General features: G+C 46.5%; 1 protein-coding gene across 1 annotated transcript in view; it reads right to left on the bottom strand.

Moving 5' to 3' along the window:
- Positions 1–22,211, bottom strand: part of CFAP52 (cilia and flagella associated protein 52) — a 374,850-nt gene that overhangs the window by 40,596 nt on the left and 312,043 nt on the right. Inside the window, exons 11-13 of the mRNA XM_069654573.1 lie at positions 15,418–15,569; positions 13,499–13,601; positions 12,384–12,495 (exon numbers count right to left, since the gene is read on the bottom strand). Of these exons, the coding sequence (XP_069510674.1) occupies positions 12,384–12,495; positions 13,499–13,601; positions 15,418–15,569 (367 nt within the window). The remainder of the gene's footprint in view (positions 1–12,383; positions 12,496–13,498; positions 13,602–15,417; positions 15,570–22,211) is intronic.

Raw genomic sequence — 22,211 nt, forward strand, 5'->3', positions numbered from 1 at the left:
TGCCATTCCTGTGAACACAGACACTACACCCTCTTAATCCAAAATGAAGGGAAAAGTTTTTAAAGGGGTGCATCCCAAACCAAACCAGCAACTCCCCTCTGCCCAGACGTGGGTCCCTTGCTCGCTGCGCCATAGGGAACCAAGCTGCACCTCACTGAGGAGGCCCAACAAGGCCGAAACATGTCTGGGGTTGCTTGTGTTTCCATGCAGACGGGACCTGGCCTAGCAGTTCGGACTGGGCTGCTACCATTGGTGGCAGTACCTGACTGATTTGCATATGGCTGGACCCCTTTTCCAATGGCGCAGACGGGCTAAAAAACGGTGGTGTGGAAGGTTGCCCAGAGCAATGCCAGTGGCTCAGATTCATTCAAAACCTTCCACTCATCACTTTTGTGCTTACTGTTTGTCTCACTCTGTGAGAGAGGGTATGCCCAGACGTGGGTCCCTTGCTCGCTGCACCATAGGGAACCTAGCTGCACCTCACTGAGGAGGCCCAACAAGGCCGAAACATGTCTGGGGTTGCTTGTGTTTCCGTGCAGACGGGACCTGGCCTAGCAGTTCGGACTGGGCTGCTACCATTGGTGGCAGTACCTGACTGATTTGCATATGGCTGGACCCCTTTTGCAATGGCGCAGACGGGCTAAAAAACGGTGGTCTGGAAGGTTGCCCAGAGCAATGCCAGTGGTTCAGATTCATTCAAAACCTTCCACTCATCACTTTTGTGCTTACAACTTAAAACGTAAACATAAAGTTGACCCCTCTCCATTCCATCTCACCATATCCTGTTTTTAGGTTACCTTATCACTGCCCTGCCACCAGACAACAACCAATTTGCCCTGGGCAGAAATAAAAAATGTAGGATTTAATTTGCAGACAATGAAAAAAAAACAATATTTATTCCACCAGTATTTTTTTTATCAATTATATCACTGATCACAGCCTGGAAGGTGAAGAGGACTTGAGTGCTCTAGAAGCTAGAGTGCTCTAGAAGCTAGAGTGTTCTAGAAGCTATCTTGTGGGATTGCTCAGTCCACGAGAGGTCCATGTAGATGAGAGTGATTATTTAGGATTAGAGAAGGGAAGTAGTGCGGGAAACATCTGACGCTTTCTGGTCGGCAAGCATGCACAACCATTGACAGAAGGTGTCTCCAAATTTGGGAGTGCTCCAAGCCCCCTCTCAATAAAACATAGAAAGGCTAGACCTACGCATTTTCATCCAACGATGAGGAGCATAAGCCTGGCTGTTCTGGTGAGCATCCTAAGAGAGTGACTTGTCAGGGGCTAGCCCTAGCATAAGACTCTGGAAGAACTACTATCCAGATGACACATGACTGCACCCCGGATCAAGTAAATGTGAATTGGTAGGTGACAAGATCTCACCGGACACAGGTAACTGGTATTGTAAGCACTTTATTTGCTGGACCCCACAAGCGCAAGCTCCTGCCTTCAGCGTCCTTAGCTCAACCGCCACTGTGGAATGTTGATAGCTGAACATGCATCAACATTCCACAGATGCCACGCACGTGCACATTACAACATATCCTCTTCTCTTACATAACAAAATATTAACACCCTGTAACAGGAATAAGTGAAAACATGAATTGAACCATGGAACCATAAACAGAAGCTTACATGAACTATCATATATATAAAATTAATTTCAAACATGTGACGAGCTTGCCCGCATGGGAGAAACCCACCATAAAATGTTATGTAACATAGCATGTTTAACAAACAGTTTCTAAACCTTATGGGAGGACTACACCTCCTGGCCAGACGACCCCCTTCTTGTCCCACATCAGGTTGCAGATCAGAAGCATTTTGACATTCCACATTCACTTCCGCGCCCGACGGGCCTGGAAGTGGAACAACCTCTTCCTGTTCTAACCTGATCGCTTGTGAACCCACAGGCTCATAATCCAACACTGTTTCCTGAGACTCCGGATCATACTCAACATTGGACCCATCAGCATGTTTGCAGCCATCCACCACCAGCCGTCTCTTACTCCAGACAGAGCCATCCTCCAATTGTCCATGACCTTTACCAACCTTGACAACTCTCCTTGAAGGCAAAAACGTGCTGTAGCCTTTGTGAACCATCCTGGGATTTTTTATGTACACATCATCCCCAGGCTTAACACTCAATTCTTTCCTGAACTTTTGTGAAAACACTGTGGCCTCCTGGCGTGCTAGAATACTGCGATGAATAGCCTGCAGATCCATATTACATGGCCCACCACCACCCATGGCCAGGGTTCTCAACATTGTACCTGCTTTCCTGCCCCTCATGAGCTCAAATGGAGATCTCCCCGTAACCACGGCAGGGGTTCTCCGATATGCAGTAAGGTATTGTGACACCACTTCCTGCCAATCCAAACCATTGGCCAAAGCCAACTGTATAGCTGACTTAATTGTACCATTGGCCCTCTCAACTAATCCATTTGCAGAGGGATTATACAGAGCTGTCCTATAATGGGAAATGGCATGATGTAACTCTCTCAAAGCTCTGGATATGAACTGCACACCATTATCAGTAACTAAACAGGCAGGCAATCCCTCACAATCAAATACTTTTCTCAAGAATGCAATAACAGAATCGGTAGTGACACTGGAACATGCTGCTACTTCAATCCACCTGGACGTATAGTCCACCAACACCAACAAGTATCTAGACTCAGGCTGTAAACAATCAAATGGACCCATGATGTCCATAGCCAATTTTGACCATACTTGGATGTACAGGTTGAGGATGCAGAACCTTGCTCTTATCACTGACAGCACATGCCTGACACATGCCTGACAGTCTTTCACCACCTGTTCAACATCCTTGTCCATGGACGGCCACCAGTATTCCTCCCTAAGTCTCCTCTTGGTCAAGGATCGACCCAAATGACCAACATGTGCCATTTCCACCATTCTACCTCTCAGACTTACAGGGGGAATCAACCTACCTCCCCTAGACACACCCCAGGGACCCTCGGCTAATTCATGCAGAACCTGGGCGTAACCTTTCCCTTCAGGCCTATCCTTGACAGTATGCCAACCTTTGACTAAACATTCCCTAATCCACTGCAACTCCAGATCAGCCTCAGACTCCACATCCCACAAAGACTTGTCCACAGCAGAAGCCACAAAAGCAACCTGACACCCCTGCAAATCCTCCTCTTTCACCAGCCCTGCCTGACTGTCCACCTCCACAACAGGCAAACGGGACAAGCAGTCCGCCACAACATTAAACTTCCCAGAAAAATACTGCAAAGAGAAATTGTAATCCTGAAGCTGCACTGACCATTTCGCAATCCTCGGGGATACTGCCATGACGCCTTTGGTAGAAAACACTTGCACCAACGGTTTATGGTCCGTCCTGACAATATACGGTATGCCCCACAAAAATGTCCTAAAATGTTTTGAAGCCCATAACACAGCCAAAGTCTCTCTCTCAATTACCAAGTACATGGTTTCCACATCTCTCAATGTCCTCGAGGCAAAAGCCACTGGCATCCATTCACCATGTATCCATTGTTCCAGCACTGCCCCCAACCCCACCTCACTTGCATCCACAGTCAGGGCAGTTTTGTTTTTCGGGTCAAATGACTTCAGGCAAGGAGCATTCTCCACATCCTTCTTGACCAACTCAAATTCTGCCGCACACTGCTCAGACCACGCAAACCTTACACACTTCCTCATGAGGGCTCTCATGGCCACCGTTTTTTCAGCATAATTAGACACAAATTTAACATAGTACTCCGCAAGGCCTAGAAAAGCCCTTACTGATCCTTATTGACCGGAGCCGGTGTGTCCCTCAACACCTGTACCAACTCCCCTTTGGGGCTCACACTTTGCGAACTCAATGTATGTCCCAAGTATGTGACCTCCTCCACACCCACCTGACACTTGGTTAACTTTACGGTCAGACCTCTCTCCTTAAGAATCTGCATGACCCTCCTAACCCTACCATCGTGTTCCTCCCTGCTACTGCCCCAAACCAAAATATCATCTTGAAAATAACTGACTCCCAACACCCCTCCAAACCGCTGGAACAACCGCTAAGCTGCATCAACCGCTGGAACACAGCAGAAGCGGACGCAAGGCCAAAGGGCATGCGACAGAATCTGTATGCCCCAAACGGAGTCACAAATGAAGTGAGGGGTCTAGAATCCACGTGCAGGTCAATTTGATGATACACCGTTGACAGATCAAAGGTGGACAAATATCTAGCATCTCCCAATGTCAACAACAACTCATTGATATTCGGCAAAGGATGCCGATCCACCCATATGCTAGAATTCAGCTCCCGGAGGTCTACACACATTCTGATGTTCCCGTCACCCTTCTTAACTAAAACCACAGGAAACAACCACTCTGAGGACTCGATAGGCTCAATTATCCCCGCTGACTGCAACTTAGCCAATTCCGCTTTCAATGCTTCCCTTGCCGCAACTGGCACTCCCCTGACTTTATGCACTTTGGGAACTGCACCCTTCTTCAGGACAATGCGATGGGTAAAACCTCTGAGCTTGCCAAGGGTGTCAGAAAATACCTCCGGAAACTCACTCATGAGCACTGTAGGAGTCACCATGATGTCATTCTGCCCCGCACCCTCCATGACACTGAGAACCGGCATCTTCTCACCCGGATGAATCTGTATCTTTAGTGCAGCCTGCTCTTCCCAACCCAACACACTTGTGCCCTTTGAAGCGACATACAGCTTACCCAAAGTTTGCCTGCCTTTGAAAGAAAAGTTTGACCAATTGTATCCCAGTAGGTCAATGGGACTTTGCCCGTATGCACATGGTTTGATGTCCGGAGCCAGCAAAGCAGAAACCTGTTTACCCAAAACTTCTTGATACACTTCCAGAGACACCAATGTATAAGGTGACCCCAAATCCACAAGCATATCCACGGGGTGCTGATCCACCAATACCGACACCTATGGACCCTTCCGCCCACCTCCCTCCACATGCAATATGACACCTTGATTAGATACGCCTCCTGATGCACCTTCTAGCAACATGGCGGAGTCATCTGGAGCCACACTAGCAACCATCTGCCCCTTACACATGAGTGCAAAGTGGCCCAAACGCTTACATTTACTGCATTCCACATTGCGAGCAGGACAGGACTTAGAATAAGCAGTATGACTAGACCAACCACAATTCTTGCACCCTTCCTTGCTCTTAGATCCCCCTACTCCCTTGCACCACAGCTTTATCCAAACCTTTCTTGTTCCTTGAAACTACAGCATGCACCATGTCCCTAGACATATCCCTTTCAGTAACAATTTGTACACTCGTCCTAGAAGCTTCAATTGCTCTGGCAATCTCCAACACCTTATCAAGTGATGGATCGCTCTCAATCCACAACCTTTCTCTGATTTTCTGATTGGAAGTCTTCATCATAATTTGATCCCTAATGTGCTCATCCCCATTGCCTGGAAATCCGCATGTAGCCATGAGTGCACGTAATGCCGTAACATAAGTATCTATGCTCTCCGTGGAACCTTGCGCCCTAGAGAAAAACTTATACCGCTCTAAAACCACATTAACTCTTTTACCAAAACGCAATTGCAATTTCCTTAAAGCAGTTTCATAAGCACTTATCACCATTTCTCCCTCACCTCCCCCTTGAACCATTACATTCTCTCCAGGCAGGTGACGAAAAACCCTCAACCTCTCAGTACCAATACAATTTAGTAATGCAGCCTCCTTTCCATCGTCGTTGAACTTTGCCCCACCAGCAGCCCTCAAGTACACTTTGAAGGCATCCACCCACTGCTCCCAAGGAGCAACAGGCTCCCCAGAGTTTGGCAAAAAGGCAGGTGGAGGCCTGGCAGCAGTATGCAACATGGCTGGATAGGATGCCTTGTTCACTAGGCCCCCAACAGGAACTCGCCCACCACTATGCGAGCCCCAAGAATCCCTGCTCGCTTGAAATGGGTGGGTGTCCCCTCACTGTCACCTTGATCACGTGCACCCACATGTTAAATGCAGTACAGCAGTACGTTTAGAACCGGGTGAGTCAAAATAATCCAAACTAATCCAAAAGCGAGCCTTGAAACGATCACAGCGCAGCCAACATGCACCAATCCACACCTGGCAGCAGTTGCGTACCCCAACCTTACCACGGTGGCCCCTTCAGGTGGCACAGCAGAGATGTTATGTACTTAGTGGCAAGCCAAACCTCAGAGTTGTCCCTAAGGACAATGGTCGTCCAACCGCTATCCTCGATTGGTTTCCTCCTGCCTCCTCCCGATAGACGAGCAGCAGTCAGCTGACCCGTGATCCGCGCAGCGCCACCGCAGCCCCTCCTCCTTCCCTCGGAAGACAAGTGGTGAGCAGCTGAGTGCGCAGATGCTGCCGGGGGCGGGGCTACTCAGTGGCCTATTAAGGACACACGGCAGGCATGCACGCCTCCATGTCCCGTGGCGGTTGCTCTTCCTCCAAAGCCCTGACTGGGCTCCAAGACAGCCGAGCTCTGGGCGACGACCACCACTGCCCTCGGAGAACACAGGGTCACGGGGTAGGCGGCACGCAGCACCAATCCTCCAGCGCCCGGCGTGCCCGCAGCAGCCGTCAACAGATCATCGTCCCTTCCTTCAATGCCATGTCTGGGCTCCTGGGCAGCCGCGCACCGTGGGAGAACCGCTGGCCCACAACGGAGCCCACCTGCAACCATTGCTGCCCCCGACGATCAGCGGGGTGCACGGCAAGCGCCTCCGAAGCAATCCACGTCCCCGCAACAGCAATGCCGGAGATAGGCTGGCGGCACCAGGACAGCCGGCCGGCGCACACGTGGGACCGGGGTCCAGCAAAATCCTTGTCGCCAATGACAAGATCTCACCGGACACAGGTACCTGGTATCGTAAGCACTTTATTTGCTGGACCCCACAAGCACAGGCTCCTGCCTTCAGCGTCCTTAGCTCAACCGCCACTGTGGAATGTTGATAGCTGAACATGCATCAACATTCCACAGATGCCGCGTACGTGCACATTACAACAGTCGGTGCTAGGCGCCAAACTAAGTGACCCAGGGTAACTGCGAGGAATGGAGGAAAAAGCATGAGAAATGGTGAAGAAAGGAATAAAAATAGGGAAAGAAGGAAATTGGAGGAGAAGTGAGAGCGTGTGAGAGAGTGTGAGAGTGTATGTGTGTGTGTGTGTGTGTGTCCCCACACACGCATTCGTTGTAGTATGCCCTCTGCTATCTGACTGCGGCTGGGTCAGCTCCTCATTCCAAATGAAACAATGCTACTTTGTGTTGGCCTCTCATAGAGGTTGTTTTGCAACTGCTTTCCCTGTTCTTTCCGGAGCGTATATCTTCCTGGAAAGGTAAAGCACCATTGAGAATGGACACATGTGTTATGTACTTTCTATTGGTCTATTCTAGATAAACAAGAGAGTATTTCCTGAACCAATAGAGGAGAAAATAGGAATGACCAAATCTACTCTACACAAAGAATCAGTCCATTATTTGATCAACCTCTAATGAGAACAACTAAATCTTTGCTGATATAGTTGGGAGTCTGAGTCCTTTATGAGTAAAAGTGTAAATATGTGCATATTAACCATGTGCATAAGACAGATGTAGATTATGGTGAGTCCTGCAATGAAATCCTGTGCTTGAACCTGAAGGTGTTTGAAGTGGTGGCTTAGGGGGGCAGGGTCGACCATCCGCTACAAACCGGTACGTAATGGGGGGCCATAGGCTGTATGGGAGGATTACTGTGTACGCAACTCACCACCAGATTGCTGGAGCAGAGAATCTCTACATTAGCGCTACTTGTGCTACTGGCCCTTTAAATCCTTACCAGATGAGACAAAAGGCCTCATTACGAGTCCGGCAGTAACCGTGATGGAAATTTCGGCAGGTGATTGCCGGAATCACCGGGGCATTACAACCCCGGTGACCCGGTAATTCCGGAGGCGGAATTCTGTTAATACCCATTCCCATGGAGTAGAAACACTGGCACCATGCTGTAATGGTGCCGGTGTTTCCATGTCCGCCTGCATGCGGGTTCTGTTAAACCCGCTAGGCCAGACCTGGCGGGAGTGACACCTCCCGTCTGCAGGACTCTTAATCAGCGGGTCCGGAAAGAAAGATGGTGGCGGATTTATCACGACCGTCCTTCCCGGACCGGCTGACTGGTAATGAGGCCCAAAGACAGCCGATGAAGCCTGCCTCCATATGGGGTCCTGCAGAAATTAGAGCTTTATATTCAAGAAGTGAGCTTTACCAACTTGGGTTTGAAAGGTGATTGTACTGCCATGGCTACTGCAGCCCACGAGTAGGCAGTGGACAATTTGTCGGCCCAGCAGCCACCCCCTCACAAACTCCACAGGTGCACTCCACCACACATGCGCGCAATGGAACTTTCTAATGGGATGGACTGGCCCATTAAAGGCTTGGTCCATGGGGCAGACGACACTTAATACATTCAATACGCTTGAGTTTTCACCACCCAACTAATGCCACGTGCAGAACAATTACTGATCACACACACAGCCCATAGACCATAGCCAAAACAAGAGGAGGAGCCAATGGAAAACTATAGTGATGAAGTGTGTTTGGAGTAGAGGAGAAAAACATCATGGAGTCGTGGACGTGTGGAGAATGCAGAAGGTATGAAAAGAGGTAAAGGTGCTGGGGGGGATGCAGAGCATGCTGGTGGTGTGGAAAAGCCAGGGGAGCTTGGTGTAGGTACATAGAGAAATCATGGAGCGGAGGGGGTAGAAGTGCCAAAATAGCTGAGGAGGTAAGCGTAGTGCAAGAGTTGATGGAAGAGAACATCACAGAGGTGGGGAGAGTACAGAGGTTGGAGGAGGCAACCCTCAAGGATAGGACAGTATAGGAGGGGTGGAGGAGGAGGAGCCCAAGAAGGAAGAGGGAGAAGAGGTTGATGGGGGAGAAGATCAGTGAGGAAGAGAGATCACAGAGTTGGAGAAGGGAGAATATCAAGGAGGCGATGAGAATATGTCAGGTCCAGGGGTAGAAGGACATGAGGTTTACCTTGGCTCGGGGTGTTGGGATCAATAAGCATTTTATTTTTACTGTCTTTCCTTTTCTGACTTTGGTTTGGGCCTTAACCCCGATGCTCAGAGTAGGGAAGTTATCCCTAGCCACCATGCTGAACGAGACCCGCACTGATTGGCTTCTGTGGGAATACAGGCTCAGTGCCTTTCATTAGTCTTAGCCCTCGAGGCAGGCTGGGTTTTTTGTTATCTTCCCTAGTTAGGCCCAAGTTTTCCCGGCAACTAGAAGAGGCGAATTGACAAGCAAGAGAAAACATGCAGGAGAGCAGGAGTGAGGAGAAATAATGAAGTTATCATCAACATCTACAGACTGATGCGAAGTGTATTACACGGTCATTGTACAAGATACGTTTTTTTGTTTCAACTAGAACTGAGAATAATATGAACTTCGTTTTTATCAAGTGTGGCGTAAGGAAAGAAGTTGATTTATTCTGACAGTTTAATGACTGGGCTGCGCGCGAGTAACTTCGGTCGGCAGCAGAGTGTTTTCAATTACTTCAGAAGCACTCACTGGGCGTTTCGTTTTGTGGTGGAGAAAAGAAAAGTGCATCTGACAACATCCAGTGAGGCACACGTTTCATCTGCAGAGCGCAAGTTCAGCATCAAATATATAGCATTGTGTAAAGGGCTTTAACGGCGCGGCTAGCGCGGTGAATACCTCAGTGCTGGGAACACATTCTGAATGAACATTTCCCAGAGACCCGTGTTCTGTGCAGCAAGCGCGGTGACACTGCTTCTTCAGAGGCAAAACGGGGGACCAGAGCCCTCTAGTGGCCAATAACGTACCTGCACGTACGCAGAGAAAAACCTTGTTATTTTGCATTTAATTCTTTCCTGTATGCGCGGTTTGTAAAATAGTCCTTCCCAGGTTGGTTTGAAGAAGCAAGTTATGTTGGAAGTCTAGTCAACCTTCTAGTAAACTGGAGTGTTCAAAATCTGCAAAGGCCAAGTCAAGACAGCAATACTGTTGAGCAAGGCTGAAGCCTGTCATCTTTTTAAATTTCAAAGAGTATCAGTTAAGTCAATTCTCTGATGGAATTTGCCAGTACTGAAAAGACTTTGAAAGGAAATTAAACCAACCAGAAGTCTTTACATAAAGTAATCATTCAAGCAGTTAAAGAGGGACTTCGTATATATATTCCAGAAGGAGGCAAGGAGTCTGAACTGTTAGTTATTTTACCCACTTCCTCTTGGGGGTGTTTCGGGCTTAGCCGTAATATAACCTTAGAGGGACTGTGGGGTTCAGCAGCTCCTGAGGACATCTTGTGAAAACACCACCCTGCCAGTGTAGAAGTGGTGAGAGGGGGCACATTACGAAAGTCTGGATAGTACAGAGAAAGTTAAGAGGAGACAATACATTGGAAGAGGGAAAAGCAAAAAGAAAGCGGTGAGTTAGGAGACAGATTGAAAGAAAGAAAATTACTGCAGGTAGAGAAGAGGAGGACTGACAAGGTTAAAAGGAGACAGAAAGGAAGAAATTAGATCATAAATTGCTTGGAAGTACAAGGCAAGAAAAAGTGAAATAATAAGATACGATATGAGGGAAGTGGGTGGAGGAGCAAGCTTATGCCCGAACACAGAGGTCAGCCGACACATAACTGAGTGTCAAGATTGGAAACCAAGAGACAGGTCCGCAGGTATGAGCTGGCATCAGAGATGGGAGGAGGAAAATGCGACGGACTTGGGTAATAGGATCAGGCCTGTAGGCAGGAAAACAGCATAGTGTCTGGCCATGCTTTTAGAGACCCTCCTAGCACCCTTCGAGCTGACCTCACCTCTGGAAGGTGCTGTGGCCCTTCCTGTACCAGAATTTCAGTGGGACTGTTTAATTCATCTGTTAGATGCTATTCAATCTTGTTAGATGCTACCCAATCTGTGTCAACAGGGAGAAGTCCGCCGAGAACCAGGACACTATCCAACCAAGCTGAGGTGTGCCCATGAGATTGTGAGTGATACTGTGGCGAGACCCGAAAAGACGGACTATTGTAGACAAAGACTGTGTTGGGCTTTATCTTCATGGCGCCAGATGAAGAACCGAGCACTGAAATTATTGAGACATTTGCTTCAATCTCTGTCACCTGAAGGAGAGCTAACCCGGGGATCTTATTTACGAAGGACCGTGGGAGTCTTCCAACTTCTTTAAGCCCAGGACACATCATTACCAAGGGAAGGGAACCTGGAAGGGACCTTCTTTTTCTATTAAGCCACCAGGTAAACCAGTAACTCAAGGAATCCCACAATAGAAGGTGGCTAGGCAGATGTACCCTTAAGGTTGTTTGTTTCTTATCCTTGTTTTTAACCTTTGAGTAGAATCAACTGCCTGATCAACAACCTTTTGTTGTGAACTATAAAATAAAGGCCTACCTGCTAAAATGTTAACTTACTTATCTTGTTGTGGTTTGCCTTCGTCTTCGTGACAGTCCCTGTCCACCCAAAAATGAGACAGGTGGTAGCAATATAGCGCTTGAAGGATACCACAAAGCGAGCACACAAGGGCAATCCGCACTGTTTAGAGCCTTGTAGGCTAAACAGGGTTAATGCAGGGGTAGGTTTGAAGGGTGTTTGTGTCAGGGAAGAGAGAACCATATTCGGTTTCAAAGATGGATGGAGAGGCTGAAGCAGAGGATGTAGCACTAACAAGAACACGTAAACTGTTTTATTTTGGAAGCTTCGGTAAAACAGAAAACGGAACTACCCATAACAAAAACTCACAAAAATCAGGGGGATGGAGAACAGTGATTCCTCAACTGGACTGATGGGTGGAAGAAACAGGAATATAAGGTTGGAATATTGGTGAAAGCTTAACTACGTATTGGAGGGCTCTAGGACATGGCGGTAAGCTTGCAATCAATCAGGAATACAAATCTATTTTAAAACTATTTTGTAAACGAGTTTATGGTCTATTTGGGTGCGGGAGCACAGTTCCCAGTACATTGAGAAGGAGTCTGAGTGAGGACATGGGAGTCAAGACAGTTTCTTAAATGTACTTCGAATTCTCTGCATCTTCCTAATGCTCATAACCACCATGAATATTTTCTAAAGATAGTTGATAAAATCCTTCCCAACTACAAGGAACTGCTCAAGAAGTTATGAACATGAGACACATCATTTGATAGAGAATCAGGCTCCCTGATGTAGTGTTGTTGGTGCCAGCTCCCATATTGTACTGTATTGTATTGTTAAAATCCTGAAAAATGTAAGCTTAAGGCTTCAGAAAGGGCACACGCGCATTAGCCACACATATCCTGTAATCTGTGAAACATCACTGTCATATTTATTTCATATCAGAACACAGCAGGGAAGGTTATGAGTTTTTTTTTCACATTGAACTCACATTATTCACTCCATTCTTACCTGTAACAAAATGATCCCCCTCCGATGAAATATCCATCCCGTTGACCGAGCCGGACATAGATCCTTCAAGTTCCCTGATTGGCGAACCATCAAACACCTCCCAATAGCCAATCTAGAGGACACACAAAAGCAGTGAATGTGGGAGGGATCATTAGGCGCAGAGGTTTTTAGTGGCGGGAAGGTGTGCTGCTTGACAGTGAGACTCTTGTGTCATGATCACAAGGCCTTCTTTTACTAAAAAAAATAAAAAATAAAAAAAAGTAATAATGGGATTACACATGTTTTTTTTACCATTTCTTGTCCCCAGAGGACCTTCTAAGCAACTCCTTTTCCCAACCAATAACAGCAAGGTTACCAGACTCAGAGGAAGTGGTCTAGACGAGATGTCACCAGCAAGGTGCCTCAAGTTTAGCCCCAATTTCAAGGCATAAAGTACATGCAAGTGCGGGATGCATTAGAATAAACAAGTTGGAGATTTTGTGGCCCCGGCATAATGTGTGATGCTTGAGTTCAAGGTACCAGGAGTTCCAGATTTAGCATGTCCAGCAACACAGATGATGTCAGACCACGTCCAAAAGAACATTGACAAATATTAATAAAGAAGCGCATAACATCTGATAACAATATGAGGACATGCTCTTTTCTTTGCCACCAGTTTCGTTTAGTACCTTCAAGTTTCGATCACTAAATTCAAGCCAACATCAGCACTAGCGAACAATGATGCGCTGATGATAAATATGCAGCAATGGATATTTGCACGAGGCTGTCCTTCCACTTCCTCTGATATCATTATGTCAAGCTCATCAGCAGCAGTCCACCAGCAGTACCATGCCCCAATGAAGAACTTTACCAGTGTTTCTGTCTGATCTGAAGACAGTGTACTTTTCAAGCAAAAAGTACAGATTGTCATTTACTTGTATTAATAGTTTAGAGAGAAAAATATAGATTTTAACAAACATAATAACATTGTTAAATAAAAATATATTTATACTCGTTTTCTACGAAATGCAGTAGTGGGCTAGAAGGATGGTTTAATTGCTTTTTCATTCGACTTTCTTTCCAATCTGCTGTGCATGCCACAGGAGCCGACCACCCACCCACATCGCCTGCCTTACCTTTCGATCTGTTCCACTAGTGATGATCTGGAACTCTTCCGGGTGGTAGCAGACACATCGGAATAAGGTATTTGCCAGGATCATCTGATTCCTTACAAAACGCCTGGAAAAAACTATTGAAATTAGTTGTGGGCAAGCAATTATAACAACATCTCCTACATTCAGGATTAACGGTTAGGGAAAACCTTAGTTGCTAAAGGCATTTAGAGCAAGCCACATGTCTGCTATGGATGGCAAATGGCAATCCATTTTCCGGCATTGTGGTTAGTTTGGGAGTTTTTATGAAATGGTATGTCCTTTATGCCCCTACGAACTGAATTAACTTCACCTGCAGCCACCAGAAAGACTTGCTGGGTAGCTGATAAGGATGGAATAAGCATATGTAGGGAAAGGAGGAAAGGATGACAGAAATCGGGGGTAAGAGACATTTTCTGTGGTACATTGTAAAACAGCGATATCTTGGCTGAAGGAGGGACTCCCCATTAAAAGGGGAGACTATCAGCTATACACACTGATAAATAGTGGCTGTGTTCCACCACCCTTCACTCAACTCACTCCCCTGCACTACACCCCAACTCCTACCTATCCGCTGCTATCATCGTCTCCCACCTAACAAGGGCCTCTGCAGACAGATACGCTGCTCTGCATTTCTCTCCCCCTAATACAAAAAGATACATTCTGTATGTAGGTGTCAGTGACAGGGACACTAAATAGTGGGGAGGGAGGATGGGGCTGCCCCCATTTGCCTAAGGACTGGTGTCTTTAATTGCAGTGACAATTAGGGGTCTCAATGGGATACCTCTACAAGGAGCTGTGAGACCAGCAGTCTCATTTGCAGAGGGCTGCTGGAGTCAGGATGTCAGCTGTCTACAATGTCACCAGGCTTTAGCCAGGTTGCAATGCCATGTTAGGCCTAAAAACAGGTCCTATGCAAAGCACGACTGAGGCTAAGGGACAGCGCAGTACTTCCTTTAGGGACAGAGATAGATTAGCTATTTGTGATTGGATCACAGCAAATTTGGTTCCTCTTTTCACCCTTGTGTGTTATAGCCATTGCTGAGTGGTGGTTGAGATGTCAGTGATATGCTGAATAGGATTTCCCTGGTTGCTATTGTAAGAAACTCTTCCAAACATAATAATGTACGAAGGATTAAAATGAAGGCTCCCCATTTCCCCTTTTTACTGATTTGCACACATAAATACTATCTGTGTGTATCTGTAAAAATTGAAAAAAAAAACAGAAAAGCATGTCTTTCTGTTTGGTTCCCCATGCTGTCAATCAAGCACTGCTGGCCAACGGCAGTGCAGACTGGCCACTTGGAGAGTGCATAAGTTCAGAGAAAAATTATTTTAAAGTTCCTGTACTTGATGACAAAATATATATCTCCGGTCAATACTGGTTGCAAATTATCTTTTCATATCACAAATTAATGTGGATAAATACAGATAAAATGAACGAAAAATAAATATGGATAAAGACGGAAATTACAGATAAATAAATACGATAAAACCGCAAGTCTTAATTATAATGTTGATTAACAAGTTTTGCAAGTGAGTATTTTTTCAAAGTTCCAGCATTTGTTTTTTTCCCCAGCACTTGAAGTATCCCACAAGATTTGGTGAAGACTCATATCTAGGGACTTTTCTAAGCATGTAAATACAAAAGTATTGCCACATCTAGTTTACTTTAGTTTATTTGTATAGCGCAACCGAACCCTGGGGTAACTGGGCGCATTTACTTGTAGAGCAACATAGGTTACAGAGGATCTAAGTAATGTTTCTCGCCAGCGTTTTCATCTTGCATATAGATTCACATGCAACCTTGATGTATCACCAGGCAGGGTGTCCGGTGCCCCCACTGCATGCAGTTTCTAACATCAGTGCCCCAACTCCCGGAGTAAGGCCAAAGAGCTTCTTACACAAGGTCCCAAATAATGCAGGTCCCATCAGAGCTCGCTGTCAGGCACTCCTTGTTGTTGCTTTTCACTTTGATGCATGACACAGAGGACTTGTGCTCCTTCATGGACTCCACCAGCCGCTGGCCCTGTTTGCCGATTTCCCACATACGAACCTGCAAGACATGTGTGCAGTTATACATTAGATTGACAGGCAAAGCCCAGCAAAGGTAAAAAGAGACGACAGTCCATCTACACCCATGCAGAGCAAAGAAAGGTGGAGAAATGCATACATTTCCGAAGTCCCATAGACTTCTCCATCAGATGATGCAGTGGGAAATCAATATTAAAGAAACACACAATAGGCAGTTCATTCCCTTAGCAGAGAAGGAGAATTCTCAGTTTAAATTTCACTTGGCAAAATAATAATATGCACGAAATGCAGCCCATGTGTTGGCTGCCTTATCTGCAGGCACCTTACACGTAAAGCAGGGTGCACACATAACAGTATCCACAGAAAACAGTTCACATTTCTGGCCATGCTGGAAGATGCATCAAGGAAATCTTATTTTCAGCTACTTTTGCATGCAGTATATTCTTGATATTAGGTGCAGGCAATCTTAAAGTGGGCGCCAATAAGTTAAAAAATGATTATGTACTTTTAGAAACATACTCAAGTGAAAGATTTAAAAACACACCGTTGGGAATCATGGTGTTCTTTACATTTGCCTCCCAGAGTCGTAAAATGCGTTTTGCAGCTTCTATGTAGAGCCAGACAGTGATTTCAGTATAGCTGCGTAGGTTCACTGGCTGGTATACAAAGTGACCACAACACATTTATCACAAGGTTAAATGGTGACATGTGCAATGGTACCTCAAAATCCCTCAATCTTCATTACCTCTACCTCGATGACATATAATATGGCACATACAAAATATGTTAGCATTTTTCAATGGTGCAATGTCCGCTGTTATCTCAGGGTGCCTCATGCTCAATAATGGGTGCCACCCATTTGAGCTTAGACACCCAAGACATCCGTTGTCAACATCCTGTTTCCTTACCTTTTGGAGGTTCTGAACAGTAATGTCCAGCAGGTGCTGGCAAAAGGTGGTATTGGATGGTTGTCTTCTGACTTTTTTGATGTGATGTGATTTGCGATAGGCCAGGGATTCCAAGTTGACCATACTGTGTTAGAAAATGTATATCTATGCTCAGACCTCTGTTTATTAGGTTAAGCATCTTTAAGCACTTGGACCTCCACCTTCTTCTGCGTGCAGTATTCGAGCGGTCACCTTACCAAACCATTACCAGAGCCAGGCAGGAGACCTTGTCACACTAGCTAGATATTGAGTTTTTGAGGCAGGTAGGATAGAACTTTGTTTGCCATAGCCTCGTATTTGATGCAGGCTGTTGTGATGTTATTGCAGGCTTGGTTGGAGTTAGGAGTGGAGCCAGATTTGTAATGAGAGTGCAACAGATTAATGGACATATAAGCCTCATCCTACCTTTGCCGGTATCCTGGTTGTAGACCTGCCAGGGTAACAGCAAATGTGCATGCCGTTTCCAGCACTCAGTCCGGCGGAGTGACGGTGTACATCCCAATTCATGGGGTCCAATAAGTCTGCATGAGGGGATTTGCCGTCATTACCGGCACCAGCAATGCTGGTGCCGGTAATGACGACTATTTTTGCTTAGCTGTTTGCTGGAGGTAAGCCAGGTGCCCCACCAGCAAACCCAGAGTCGGCAGATCCGGTAAAGTGCCAGTATCCATGAATAGTCCCTTTTTACCAGACCGGCTGACTCAGAATGAATACCTTCAACTCTCTCTTCCTAAATATCTTCCTTCCCGAGCCCTACGCTCATCCGTCTCCAACTCCCTCAGGGTCAGCCGCTTCTCGAAGCAACGAGCTGGGGTAGATCTCTCTCCGCGGCAGGGGCCTCCCTCTGGAACAGCCTTCCTGCCTCCCTGAAACTTGAGGAGAACCATCTCCGGTTCCGGAAGCACCTCAAAACCTTCCTCTTCACTTCTGCTTTCTCTCTCCCTCTCCCCTGCTAAATTCTTCACCAAAACTGCACTGATTCTGCAACTGGGCCACTCTCACCGACCTCGGTCCTGGGCCCAGTCACTCTTCACTTGCACTGCCTCCCTGGCAACCCCTGCACTGCGGGACTGTCTCTGTATCACTACAGCCCCCCTCCCCCCAGCACTTGTCTGCACTTACCTTGCACTTGCCACCAGCTGGCCCTATTTATTTATTATTTTATTTCTATTCTACTTATTTGTACTGCACTCCCCCCCCCTTCCCCTTGCACTTTTTCCCTTCCCCCTTCTCCTGCACTTGCGCGGTCTGAATGACACCTGGCCTAGTAGGATCGTTGTCTGTCTTCCCCTTGTTCCCCCCTCCCTGCCTCGTCGCGCCTTGAAACACTTGTGTATAGGCGCGTTACAAATGCCATATCATATCATATCATAGGGTTTAATTCCAAGTTTGGCAGTAATTCTTACCAACTAAATCAGTTACCATCACCACCTCTCTGTCCATTGGATTTACCACAGGGTTACAAGTGTTGGCAAAGCAATATAAACCCCCATTATTACAAATTACTGCTCACAGTGATTCTGCTGCAGTCATTCAGCCAATTTTTGACATTAAAATAGAGGACTCACCTCCAGCAAAATGCCAAAGCAAATAACAGCATTTTGCAGAAGGTAAATCCTCCACTTCAAGGCCAAACTCATAGTTTGGTGAAGCAGTAAATGTAGCGTTAATTACCACAGTAATTACCACACACAGAGCAGGTTCAGGTAACAGGTGCCATCTTGACAGCTGCAGTTGACAGCCAAAGTCAGTGCAGGGGTTGCATTTAAGATATGCATGCTGGTTCCAATAAATATATACATTAAACTGTAAATCTAAGCAATACCTGAGTTTGAGGTATGGTAGCTAGCATCTCTCATTTATCCACGCCACATCAATTTCATATCACACATATGTCAGCCCTGTGAGCCCACCTCATATGTGGAAGGGTTATGTGTATTCCCCCAGGCAGGCTGTCTTTGCTGCTGCCAGCAAGACTATATCCCTGGGGGTTTCCTCTCTGTTTCTTTGTGAGGGAAGGAACAGCTACTCCACAGGAAGCTGTCCTGGGATCAGGAGCCAAAGGGCACACCCATTCATTCCAAGGTCTGGCTTACTAAAAGGTCCTTTGATTCTATTGAGAAAAGAAGGGGTGATGTTAGTGTATACCGAGGGAGCTCCTTACAGCTGACGGAAGGTTCTACCATCTTGTTTCTCTCTGCCTCTAGCTTTCCTTCCTGTCCCCTCCACTTCCTGTAGCACAAAGCAAGTTGGGTGTGATGTCAGAAGGCAAAGTCCACTTGTTCCAAGGACAGAGATTGGACCCTTAAAGCAGGCTGCTTCTGACCAATCACCTGTAGAGGTTTGCCTTTGAAAGAAGGGTCTTTGATTCACGTCTGAACTACAACTCTTGAAGATTCTGTTGCACCCTGTTGGGAGAGCAGTCTTTTCCAAAGTCCTCCAGTTGTATGGTGAGGACAGGTAGTCTAAGGCAGAGGCACGCTCTCTCTCCCCTAACCATCCCTAGGGCACATTGGGGGTGACCTGCTGCTGGAGCAAGACCTGCACCTCTGCCAGCCACACTGCTGCCCAGGGCCTCACTCTGCTGAAGGACCCCTGAAGGTGTGTGCCAGCCTCCCCTGTTATATGGAGCCCATGATCAAGAACTTCTCTTACCACTCACAGCACCTGAGAGCCAAGACAGCCAGGATTCCAGCATTGCCATTGTCGAACCGCTGCAAACTGTGATTTGAGCCTGTTAAACCCTGTTCAAACCAACAGGACCTTCCAAGAGCTGCCTTTGGCAACTGCCTTTCTTTGAACCTCTGTTTGAACCTACAGCCTTTTCATCACCTATCAAAGCAATGATTGAACCGATCCTAGTGTTCTTCCTGAACTGTGTCCTTGAAGCACCGCATAGAACCGGTTTGATTTGTGCATCCTGATCTCAGCCTGTCTACCGTCGACACTTGACCATCAAACCGAACATGCTAGTCTCCACAATCCATATCGCTTGAGTAATGCTTTGAACTGCAGCATTCTTACGTTCAACTCTGCCTTGACATCTGCTTGTCTCTGCACTACCGGTACTGCTGCCTTTTGGACCATATCGAATCACCAAAGAGCATCGGGAAGCCTGTTTTGCTGCTGTCGAGCCAAGACACAGCAGAGGTATTATTGCCTGATAACTACCCTTGGTCAATTTTGGGCTCTAGAGACTGGCTAGGAGACTTTAATTCCTTTTTCAAATTAAGAACATTCTGGTTTTATTGCCTTTTCTCCCCCATCTCATTACCCAAAGTGCTGCATCTAGCTGTCCTGCATGTTCTGTGTTCTTTCTACAGGGGTTTTGTAATGTTTTCTTTTTAGTTATTGTTGCATGTGGTGCATTTATTGAAAGTATATTTATTTTGGACTGTTATACTTCGCTGTTTGTATTGCTACTGTTTGACTTTCACACCTGTGACGAATCCCTGAATGTTGTCACTTCTCCCTTAGGGAGTGCCGCTTCCCATGAGGCCAGGGAGGTGAGGCCGTTACCTGAAAGTCCCCCTTGGGGTGGTACTCAGCGGGTGGATCTCATTGGGAGGGAACCCCCATATGGGATTAGTGACGACCTGGGGATAACACGGTATTCCCAAGGGCAACCTTCGCTACACCTTCCTCAGCAACCCCCTACAGGTCCATTCCTAGTGTTCCTATCTGTTTCCTCAAAACCACTAAGGTAGGAAGAAATGGTACAAGGAAGAGTGAGGACTCCTCAACGGATTTATATCCCTTATTTACTGAGAAAAGGTAGAGGCCAACAAATTCAATGGGAATCCCCAAGATCAGTACTGTGATGAGGAAGAAGTGCAGAGGCATAGAGAGACCCTCCATAAACCATACTGAGCTGTCTAGTCTTTATAGACATCCTATTGGCCAAGGCACAGCTGAAATACAAGAGAGAAATTCAAACAGAGAGAGAGATCCTCCCTGGAGGAACCGGGAGCTGCAGAGCCTACGGTCAGAAGCTGAACAAGCTGTCAAGGAAGGTACGCTTACCCGTTGGCTGAAATGTTCCCCAGGGCTCTGCCATGGTCAGGCCGTGTCTGGAAGCAGGAAGACGAAATTCCAGCTGGTCGAAAGAGCCGGAGAGCGTGGTCTGCCTGGAACACGGTGTCCGAAACCAGGAAGCCGTTGCAAAGCCCCCGCAGAGCTCGGACGTGGAAGGAGGTACCCGAACGTGGTGAGAGACCCAAAAGCAGCCGAGCGAGACCAGTGAGCAACCAGAGGAGGGTTGGGAGACCAGGAGGCTTGCTGGGAACCACAAGGCACCATATCACAGTGCAAGGTTGCATACTAAGAGAAACCGGAATTCCCCCAGAAGCAAAGAAACAGAAAGAAATACTAGGGTTAGGACTGAATAGAAAGGCTTTGGTTCCCATTTCACACTTCCATAGGACAGAGCTTTAACTGGTAAGGAAGATAGAGTTGCTATATCGAGAGAGAGTCAGTAAGGGTCGGTGGAGATTGCTGATAAATTACATGAAGAACAGGAAACAGTAATTTGCAAGAAGCATTCACATGTCTCTCTGAAGGGGTCTGAAAGTCTTGGCATAAAGACTGGATATTTTGAAGAAGACTGTGATTTAATCTGGATTAGCCCAGAACATGCCCTATACCCAAAGGAGTAGCATTTGTGATTGTTTATTTATTTAAGATTTATATAGTGCAGATCCACTGACCCTAAGGCTTAAGGGTGCTGACAAATACAGAAACAAATAAAGCATCCACAAGAAAAGGTCACAGAAGGTAAAGATAGTGCAGGAAGACATGATCTCGGACTGAGATGATATTAATTGAATAGATAAGTTTTAAGTCCTTTTCTGAACACTCTGTTTGAGCTTTCAGGTCTCCATTTCAGAGGAAGGTTGTTCCAGGCAGTGGGGGCCACAGAGTAGAAGGCTCCAACCTTGGTCTGAGATAATCTGCAATTTGGAACGGTTAGCTGAGAGAGATCATTAGATCTGAGGCTGTAGTTGCTGGTTTTAGGCCTGAGTTCCTCATTAAAGGTAAGAAGGACCAGAATTTTTCAGACAGTTGAAGGAAATGGACAAGAGGCGAAAGAGAATACGTTCCTTGATAGGTAGCCAATGAAGCTCCCTTCTTGACAGAGAGATATGGTCTGATCTCTTTTTATCCATAACGACCCTGACAGCGTTATTCTGCACTACCTGCAATTTATTCACTTGACATTTTGGGAGACTGATCCGGAGACTTCTGCAGTAGTCTATCCTAGAGCTAATCAGTGCTCGAGCCAGCGTTTCTCTACTAGCTTGAGAGAGCAAGGGGTGTGCATGAGAAAGTGGTTTGATATAATACCAAGATGAGGACACCAGACTACTGACCAGCGCTTTCATGTTCAAGTTACAGTCCAAATAAATCCCCAGAGTCTTAACTTTTTTCTTGACCTTTATGGCACAGTTATCTATCACAAACTGGGAGTATAAGTCTTCCAGTTTGCGAATTTGTGGGTCAGTGCCCACAAGCATGAGTTCTGTCTTGTTGGTGTTGAGGGCCAATCCATTAGCACACATCCAACTTTGGATGAGCGAATAGATCCAGTTGATTTTAGTTTCATCAACCGAGAAGACACCCGTGATGCGAATGATACACTGGGTATCGTCAGCATAGTTAATGAATTCTATGTCATTACTGTCCAGAAAGTCAAGGAAGGGAACCGTAAAGATGTTGTA

Source organism: Ambystoma mexicanum, chromosome 3q (genome assembly GCF_040938575.1).
Source record: "Ambystoma mexicanum isolate Mex_15411 chromosome 3q, UKY_AmexF1_1, whole genome shotgun sequence".
NCBI lineage: Eukaryota > Metazoa > Chordata > Amphibia > Caudata > Ambystomatidae > Ambystoma > Ambystoma mexicanum.